Source organism: Eulemur rufifrons, chromosome 1, assembly GCF_041146395.1.
Source record: "Eulemur rufifrons isolate Redbay chromosome 1, OSU_ERuf_1, whole genome shotgun sequence".
NCBI classification, from domain to species: domain Eukaryota; kingdom Metazoa; phylum Chordata; class Mammalia; order Primates; family Lemuridae; genus Eulemur; species Eulemur rufifrons.
This window is the reverse complement of record NC_090983.1, coordinates 95075760-95085318: the sequence shown is the minus strand read 5'-3', so window position 1 is coordinate 95085318 and position 9559 is coordinate 95075760. Positions and strand designations below refer to the sequence as shown.

Genomic DNA, 9559 nt, shown 5'->3' with positions numbered 1-9559 from the left:
GCACGCGGCAGCCAGGTGCGGCGGCCCGGGGAGCCGCCCTCCCGCCGCGCTTCCTGCGGGGCGGGCCTGGCCGCGGCCCCACCCCCGGGCCGCCCATAAATGCGCCGGCCCGGCCGGCACCCCGGGTTCGCAGCGCGGCTTCAGGTGACCGAGGGAAGTCGGCGCGGCCGGGTGTGCGCTCGCAGCCGCGCCCGGAGCTCCAGCCATGCTGTTCTGGCACACGCAGCCCGAGCACTACAACCAGCACAACTCCGGCAGCTACCTGCGGTAAGGCCGCGCCCCCGGCGCCGCCTCGGGCTCGGGGGCGGCGTGCAGGGCGCCGTCGGACGCCCCGGGGCGGCAGAGGCGCGCCCTCGCTGGGCCCCGGGCTCCCGGCCGTCCGCCCTCTGGGGACTAGGGAGGGACCCGCCCGGAGTCCCCCTGGGGACCGACGGACTGACGCCGGCGCGACCCGACGCTCGGAGTTGGGGGCGGGCGGGCAGGTGGGCGCGCGGACCCTGATGCCTGCGAGGGCTCGTCCCCGACGACCCCCGGCCGGCGCGGGGCGCGCACCTGCTGGCCCCAGCCTCGTCGGGTCGGTCACCTCCCGCGTCTCTCTGCGCCCCGCACGTGTCAGAGAAGTAGAGGAAACTTGCTGCCGTCAGTCTGGTGCCTGTCCTGGGAACTTCGTCCCCTGCTCTTTGCCGGTCTCCGCCGGGGTCCCTCTCCGACCCTCGCGCCCTCTGCGCTGCCCCTCGTCGGGCCGGAGGCGGGTGGCGGCGAGCGCGGACCCCAGCCTCGTGGGCCGGCGGCGGGCTGGGGAGGGGCTGGCCGCCCCCGCCCCCGGTGGTCTTGGCGGTCTTGGCGTGTGTTCATTCATGAGGCCCACGAGGTCATTGCCCTTGATGGAAATGTTTCTTCTTCCGCAGGGATTCGGCTAGAGCTCTTCAAAGGGAAAAGTGAGACCTGCCTGTTGGTCAGAGTTCTCTACACCCCCCTTTTGGGAAGGAGGACCCCCGTTTGCTTTAGTTCCCAGAGGATTGTTTTTCCCTGTTCTGCAGCTGGCCGGGTACTAATGGGCAGTCATTTCACTTTGTGAACTCGCCTGAACCAGCTTTAGCCTGTCTTTATTTCCATCCTAGTCACAGTTTATTAAATGTGCCTAATTTTACCCAAAGGGCATTTGATGTGGACTCAGGGAAAGTGAATTATGAGGCCAAAGGAGTCACAGGCATTGACAGCCCCCAAACCAGAGCTTACCCTTAGTGCTCGTTCCCACTCAGATTTTAACACTACAAGTTAGTTCTAATTCCCGGAGCAGCCCCGGTTCCAGAAGGCAGGGCCACCACTGGGTTTCACTGATGGATCTGTTGTTTCTCATCCGTGGGCCTGAGGAGTAGGAGATGGCGAAAGTGTAGGGCCCTAGGACCGGCTGCCTTCCTGCAGACGGAGGTGATGTCACCAGAGCCACGCTGTTCTTGGGGGTGTGCGAAGCCCGCTGGGAGGATGTCAGTCTCCCCCCGAGAGATTTGGTGTCCATTCACGTACAAAAAAAATGGTACAACTGAATATATTTTTACTGTACTGGCCACGGACTGTTTTAGTTGTAGTTTTGCTTAAAACTTAGTTTGTGACCATAAGTATGTTGCCGTATCTTAAAAATGAGTTTGAAGGTGACCCTGAGTTGAGAGTTAGTGTATTTAAAATTTCCTAAGTACCTACAATGTCATTCCATTAGGGAATAATTTTCCCGTCACATTGGAGGTGCAGTTTTGACATTTGCCACTGAGATGGGAGTTTGTCTGTGGAATATCTAGGGTACCTTTTAGGATTTGGTGTTGCATGAAGAGAAAAAGGTGGGAGTCGGGGGTGAAAGGTGCTACAAAGCCATATTGGTTTCTGGGGTAATTTTTAGACCATGGATAAAGAAGGTTCATACTCTTTTTTTTACTTCACTTCTTGGAAGCGAGGGGTTTTGCCCTTGGAGAGGTTGACCTCAGTGAAGGCCAAGGTGGTGGTCCCTGGTCCCCTGACTCTAGAGTGAGAGTCTTGTCTTTTTCCTCGATTTTGTGTATTTCATTTTTGGTCGTCTCCTCACTCTGCAGGATTCCTGCAGATTGTCTGCCCTCAGCAGGGTACTGGGCTTTACTCCCTTCCCCCTTTCTGTTTGATGTTCTTGTGACTTTTATTCCTTGGCAAATAAGGATACCAGGCTTGAAACAAGTTGCTGTTGAGTGATGGTTCTTAACCTCCCCACTCCCCAACCCTTTTTTTAAAATTTAAAGGCAGCAGCTCATGGATTATTAACTTAACACGGTCTGGGCAAACATGACATTATGCAATCCCCAGGTGAGCAGGCCTGCCCACTTCTCCTGTGTTCCTAGAGAACCACACGGGCTGGGAGTGTGCCCTGCTCCGGAAAAAGGAAGGTGCGGTGCGGGGGAAGACAAGACAGTCCTGCACCCCTGTCTTTGGCAGTGGACGGTGGCGGGCGAGGCCCACATGGGGCAGGTGTCCCAGGTGTGCCCAAAGCCAGGCTTTTCCTTCTGAGAGTTAGTTAGACATTGTTGGGGTGTGTGCCGGGTTTGTGTTGTAGAGTCATTCGTTTATGATGTACAGGGAACAGACTGTACCGGTGACTCTGTGTTTATACAGTAAAGTGGGGTCAGCTAATAGGATTCCTAACCTGGGACCCACAAAGGGAGGAGGGTCATCAAGATAAGGGCACTGACACTTTTTTGGCACCTGTTTCTATGCTGCTCTTAATTTAGAGGTCTTAAGTCTCACCTGCTGGCAGGTTATTCATGTTCTCAAGGATTTCTTTGTCTCACGTGAGGTCATTTTAAAAGTGTATGTAGAAACAACTTCCTCGCTCAGGCACAGGTTGATATGAGGCTGCTTTTATTTTCCTTTTTTTTTTTTTGATGTGGGGAGTTTTATTTGGAGGTGGAGGAAAAGAATCTTTGAGCAAGCATCTCAAGATTTTCCATTTGGATTAAAAAACAGACTTAAAACCAAGGTCCTTTCTTCTCGTTTTGCCTTTCGGAGGGATTAGTATGACCCTGAAAACAGCTATCAGCCAGTTGTCCTCTGTTTAGAAGGGGTGGAGGAATGTCTCAACCTGGGTGACCAAAGCAAACAGTTTCTTCATTTGCACAGTTTACAGAGCCTGGAGGAAAGGGTTGTATTGGTCTGAGAAGTGGCCGATAAATAGAATTGTTGATTTCTAAAAACTAAAAATTCTTGTTCAGATTCTTACTCTAAAAGCGAGGCCTGATGAGCGGTCTCTCGTGGATAGAAACAAATATAAGTGGTTCCTAAAGACCACTTCACTGCTGCTGGTCTCTCCCTGTCACAGAGAGGATTTCTGGAGATAGTGGGTAACGGTGCTTTTTACCTCCCCTGTGACCTGCCTGAATAAACCTCTTGGGGGCTGTTCGGGGAAACTAGAATGGTGAAGGTTTACTGTGATTTAAAGCGTCTGGCGCGTGCTGTGAAGTTGGGTCCCTGGTCTGTGTCCCTCTCTCCACCCGTGCCCTGGGGTTGGGAAGGGGCCCCCGGGCTCTGCTCTGACCTCGCGTCCTTCCTGTGTGTTGCAGTGATGTGCTCGCTCTGCCCATCTTCAAGCAGGAGGAGCCCCAGCTGTCCCCCGAGAACGAGGCCCGCCTGCCGCCCCTGCAGTACGTGTTGTGTGCCGCCACGTCCCCCGCCGTGAAGCTGCACGAAGAGACTCTGACCTACCTCAACCAAGGTAGTGGCTGGAGCCCGGGACCAGGGCAGAACCCTGGATGTGAAAGGCCCATTTAAGCGTCATTACAGTGTCACAGTGGTGAGGGCTCACCCCCTGGAAGGAGTACAGGCTTTGGCAGACTAGGTTCAGATTCCATTTCCTAGCTGAGACCTCCTGGAGCCTCAGTGTTTTCATCTGAAACATGGAAAATCAGCCACATTGTTACGACGTGGGCCAGACTGGGTAACTAATAACCTTCTGTGTGTAGCACCTCCGTGGAGCAGGTGCTCAGTGACTGGTAGTGTTATTACTACTCATAGTGTCCATGATTAATGTGCTTTGAAGGCATAGATTGAGCACCTTTGGTGTACTAGCTTCGCTGTCTTTTCTGGAGCTGCCCTGGCAGTGGCAGGAAGGCTGGCCCGTGTCCTGGTGCAGCGTGGGAGCCGGGTTGCATCGCGCTGACAAAAGCTCTCTGTGGCTGTGGGGACCAGACCGCTCACCATGTCCTGAGGGAAATGGGCTTTGCAATTTGAGTCCAACGCTAGCACTTCCTAGCTCTGTGACTTTGAGCTGCCTTTTCTTCTGAGTGTCAGTGTTTTCACGTGTAAAAGGAGAGTATAACTTTGTGAAGTTGAAAAGAATGAAGGTGTGTGAAGTGCCTGGTATGATAGCAGTTGTTCAGTCGCCAGCTCCCTTTGTGAGAACACGTGGGCAAGTGTGCTGGCGGATGGTTTCTATCATGATCACGTGTATGTGTTTATTGCACTTTCTTCCTGGGTCGCCTCATAACCGCCCTGGCATCAGGTGGATTCATAGGCCCTCTATTTTTAAAATTTTTTAAATTAGTTATTTTTGAGACAGTCTAGCTATGTTGCCCAGGCTCCTGGGCTCAGGTGATCCTCCCGCCTCAGCCTCCTGAGTAGCTGGAACTACAGGTGCACACCACTGCACCTGGCTCTATTTAAAAATAATTTTTTTATATAGCCCAAGCATGAAACAGCTCTGGCCACCACCCAGGCATCAAGCTAGGGTGAGCAAAGGACTGTCCGTCTGCCCTGCCCCTGACTGATGTAACACCCCTCTGCTTTAAGTGGGAAGAGCAGGGGGACAGGAACCCTGGTTTCTGTAGGGTCACACCAAATCGTGAGGGAGCTGCGGCGTCTTAGCAGTTGGTCTTGCATGTACCGCCTTCTCTCTATAGAACTTTGACTGCTCAATTTGGGGAACCAGCTGGGGATGGGGGGGTGGGGGGTTGTCCAAGGTGATTATCAGAGTCTTTTCTAACTGCTGAACTTGCCGGCTTCTGGGCCAAGAAACTAGCTTAGAAATTAGCAAGTGGCTCTGTGTCTCTCCCTTTGGGTAGAAACAACGCCCTCCCGTGGTGGAGGGAGCTCCGTGGAGGGCGGTGGCTCATCCCCGTGGGCAGCTCTGTTGGCTTTCGTTGGTCTGCTCAGCCGAGCTCGGTCAGCTGTGGGGCGTCTGCCTCAGGCCCTGAGACCTGGGCTCCGTCTGCAGGGGCCGGTGGCTGTTGATGGCAGGTGACATGGCCAAGTGTGTGCGTCTGTGCTTGTTCGTGGAATGGCTTCCACCACTTTCCTTTCTCTTTCATGAAAGATCAAATGCTACCAACTTGTGCAGCTTTGAGCACCTTCTTTCTTCTCTGGATCTCTGTTTTCTTGCTTAAATTTAGCAGGAAAAAATGAGATGTTTACAGAGTCTGTTGAGCTTTGATGCAGTTCTTGTTCTTGGCCACGTCCTGTGGAGCTTAGGCGTGAGTCCGAGGTCCGAGGTCTTGCCGCTGCACCAGGAGCTATGTGTTCCCTTCCCCCCGCACCCCGCACTTTTTAATTAACTAACTTTGGAAAATGTTTGGCAGTCAGCATACTAGAACTTTTAAAAAGAGTTCGTCTTCTCGTTCAATAGAGGTAGGTTAAAAGAGGAAAGAGAGTTACCTTCATCATCTCATCACCCTGTGTTCATTTGGTGTGTTTATTTTAGATACTTGTAAAATTGCATTTTCCTGATTATTAATATACGTTCATTTTAGAAAGCTAGGATGGTTTAGAAAAGTAAAAAGAAGAAAATTAAAAGAAAAATAAAAATTAAAATCTCCTCTAATTTCATCAGAAATCACTGCTAAATTTATTTCTACATATTTGTATATACATTTTTTAAAATTGTGATCGTACTACAGACATATTTCATTTTTTTTCCATTCACTGTATTTGTAAACTTTTCTCATGTCATTAAAAATACTTTGAGAACTTAAATTTTTGTAACGGCTGCACAGGTACAGTTTCATATTATAGATTTGACTAGTTTCATATTATAGATGCTTAGTTTCCAGTTTTTTGTTTTTTTGTTTGTTTGTTTTTTTCTTTTTTGAGACATAGTCTCTCTCTGTTGCCTGGGCTAGAGTGCCGTGGCGTCAGCCTAGCTCACAGCAACCTCAAACTCCTGGGCTCAAGCGATCCTACTGCCTCAGCCTCCTGAGTAGTTGGGACTACAGGCATGTGCCACCATGCCTGGTTCAGTTGTTAGAAATTAAACACTGCTGTGATGAACATCCTTACATATAAATCTTCCTGTGAAATGTTGATTATTTATTTATTTTTATTATTATTTTTTAGAGACAGGATCTCACTCTGTCACCCAGGCTATAGAGGGCAGTGGTGCAATCACAAGTCACTATAACTTCAAACTCCTGGGCTCAAGCCATCCTCCTGTCTCAGCCTCTCACTAATTTTTTTAGTTTTTTGTAGAGATGGGGTCTTGCTATTTTGCCCAGGCTGGTCTCGAGGTCCTGGCGTCAAATGATCTTCCTGCCTTAGCCTCCCAAAGTGCTAGGATTACAGGTGTGAGGAACTTCGCCTTGTTATTTTTAAAATAAATACCCAAGAAGTAGAGTTTCTGTATCAAAGGGTTTGAACATTAAGATTTTTGATACATGTTACCAAATTGCCTTCTCAGAAGAATGTACCAAATTTCTCTTTTCCAATATTGAGTATTGTCATCTGATTATAGTGAAACATGGAATTTAATCTCAAAGTAGCATTTCTATGATTGCTAATGCAGCTGAATATTTTAAAATATATTTATTGATCTTTATTGTGTTCATGCCCTTTGTACATTTTTCTGTTGGGGTGTTTATCTCTTACTAATTGTAAGAGCTTACCGTTTATGAAGAATACCAACCTTTTAGTTTCCATATGTTGCAAATATTTTTCTCTGTTGGTTGCTGACCATTTAAGTATATTTTATTGTGTGATATCTATAGTTATAGTGTGGAATATATGTCATGATTTTGTTTTTTTCTGTAGAAATCTATTTAAATTTCTACAATTAGATCCTTCATTCTTTTTAAATGAATTTTTCTTTTATGTTTAGAAATGCCTGCCTATTCCAAAGTCAATTAGCTTAGTAGTTTTCTAAATTTCATTTAGTGGTGTCTAAATTTTAACACTGAAATGCATTTGGAATTTGTGATGTGATGTCAAGATCTAAGTTTGTTTATTTTTCTAAATGATTAACCTATTAGTTATTGCCTAACTTTTTCTGTCCGTTCCTCACTGGTTTATAATGTCACTTTTGAAACATTTAAAAAAACATATTCTAAAGTATTAGGCCAGAAACAGACTCTTGTAGAGATATTTGTCTTGTACTTCTGATGTTCTTGCTCCGTTCCTCGTTGGACTAATTATTGTAGCTTGAAATATGTTTTCCTATTTGGTAGTAGAAGTTCCTTTCATCATTCTTCTTAGCCATTCCCAATCATTTATTCTAAAAGAGGGATTTTACAACCATTGAGATTTCCTGCTGTACTTTTTTTTACATTGATGAGATTATATGCTTTATATAGTTGTTTCTTTTATTAAATAGTATTCTTGTAATAATATTTTCCATTATTATTATTAAAGCATCTTAAACATCATTTAAAATGTCTGTATATTTTTTCACTATTTCCTTTTGTTATTTAGGGCAGAATATTGTCATAACTGTTGGAAAAAAGTATACAATGTAATTACTTTAGTATTTGTCTCACATAATGGAATGGAAGTTCTATAGGGCCAAGTCATGTCTGTCTTTTTTAATACAGGTTGAGTATCCCTTTTCCAGAATGCTTACGACCAGAAATGTTTCACATTTCTGAATTTTTTTTTTTATTTTGGAATATTTGCACATATATAATGAGATATCTTGGGGATGGAATCCGAGTCTAAACACGAAATTCATTTATGTTTCATAGATACTTTATACACAAGGCCTGAAGGTAATTTTATATAATATTTTTAATAATTTTGTGCAGGAGACAAAGCAAAGGTGTCACTATTTCAGCCACCCATGAGGACAATCTGTGGTGTTATATTGGTGCTCAAAATGTTTGGGATGTTGGAGCATTTTAGATTTTGGATTTTTGGACGAGGGATGCTCAACCTGTATTGTATCCTCACTGTTAAGCTTGGTGCCTTGAGTGCTCTGTAAATACTCAGAAAATTTAAAAATAGGCATGATCATATTTCCATTCTCTCTTTCTGTCTCTCTGCTATTATGAATAATACCGTATTAGATATCTTTTTCAGCATAGCTTATTCTATGTCATATGACAAATAGGCATCAATTCAGTTTTTAAAAAGTAGTAGTTTTGACACATCATTCAGTACCTTTTTGGTTAATTGAAAAGTCTGCTATTAAGTATTTAATGTTTATAAGGCACTATGATATGTGTTACATTATTTCTCTGAGGCCATTTCATGTCTTCTTCCTTGTAATGATGTATTTAAAGTTCTCTGAAAACCCGGAAAAGATGCTATATCTGTAAATCCAAAAGTCATTTAAACCACTGGATGTGGGTTAAATACACCTTGACATGTGGCTTGGGCAAGGTGTATTTCATGTGGGTGTCTTGTCACCAAGCCTGATGGCTAGTATTGGATATGGTGAAAATGGTTTGAAAAACAGAGTGTGTCCTCTGCCTCTGACAAAGTCGTTCTGTGGGGAGGACAGCGTTGAATAGAGGTTTGCAGACTTCCAGATAACCTCTTCTTTGTCAGAGGCCAAAGGTCTTTGTGGACAGATCTTCCTGATGAGGTAGGTGGTGTGGGAAGGGTGGGGAGGAGTCAGGGACTGCAGGGAAGAGAGAACCCCAGGCAATCGTGTAGGGAATTCTGGCTTTGAGATAAGAAACAGCTTTGCAAGAACAACTTGCAATGGGGAAAGCTTTGGTATTTTCCACCACAACAACTCTTGAGTCTTAAGTATAGTCATGCGTTTTCACACTAGGCTTACTTACAATTTTATTCATGGAATAGAATTTCCTGTTGGTTGGAAGAGGAGGATGGATCAGTGAGAAGAGCCATGTGCAAAGGCAAAAATGGAATGAAGGAGGGTGCAGTTGAACACACTGTCTATCCCAGGAATCCTAAGTGGCTCAGGATGACTAGGGTTTGGAACATAAGGAGGACTGCGAGTGATAAGGCTGGAGAGGTAGACCAGATGACCAAGAGCTCCAACTGCCATGCTGAGGCTGTTGGCAGCCACCTGGGCAAGTCACATAACCTTTCTTTACCTCCAACTCCTTATCTGTAAGCTGGGGGAAATAAAATCCCTACAAAGTAGGTACTGCTGTATGGATAAAATGAGCTCATGCATGTAGAGCACTGAAAACGGTGCTTGGCACCTAGTAAGCACCCACACATTGGCCACTACTATTGATAAAAAGGAAACATTTCCCCAGTCCTATTTTGGAGGTTAACAGGGTCATTGAGTTGGGACTTTGAGAATTTTTACTATTTTTATCCTTTCTTCTCCCAATTCAAAGATTAGCAGAGTTGGCCCTAGAGCTAAGAA

The 9559-nt window shown here is 46.1% G+C and overlaps 1 protein-coding gene across 1 annotated transcript in view; it reads left to right on the top strand.

Annotated features, from left to right (window-relative positions):
* Nucleotides 1-205: 205 nt before the first annotated feature.
* TFCP2L1 (transcription factor CP2 like 1) overlaps nt 206-9559 on the top strand; it is a 49973-nt gene continuing 40619 nt past the window's right edge. Inside the window, exons 1-2 of the mRNA XM_069473705.1 lie at nt 206-267; nt 3579-3730. Of these exons, the coding sequence (XP_069329806.1) occupies nt 206-267; nt 3579-3730 (214 nt within the window). The remainder of the gene's footprint in view (nt 268-3578; nt 3731-9559) is intronic.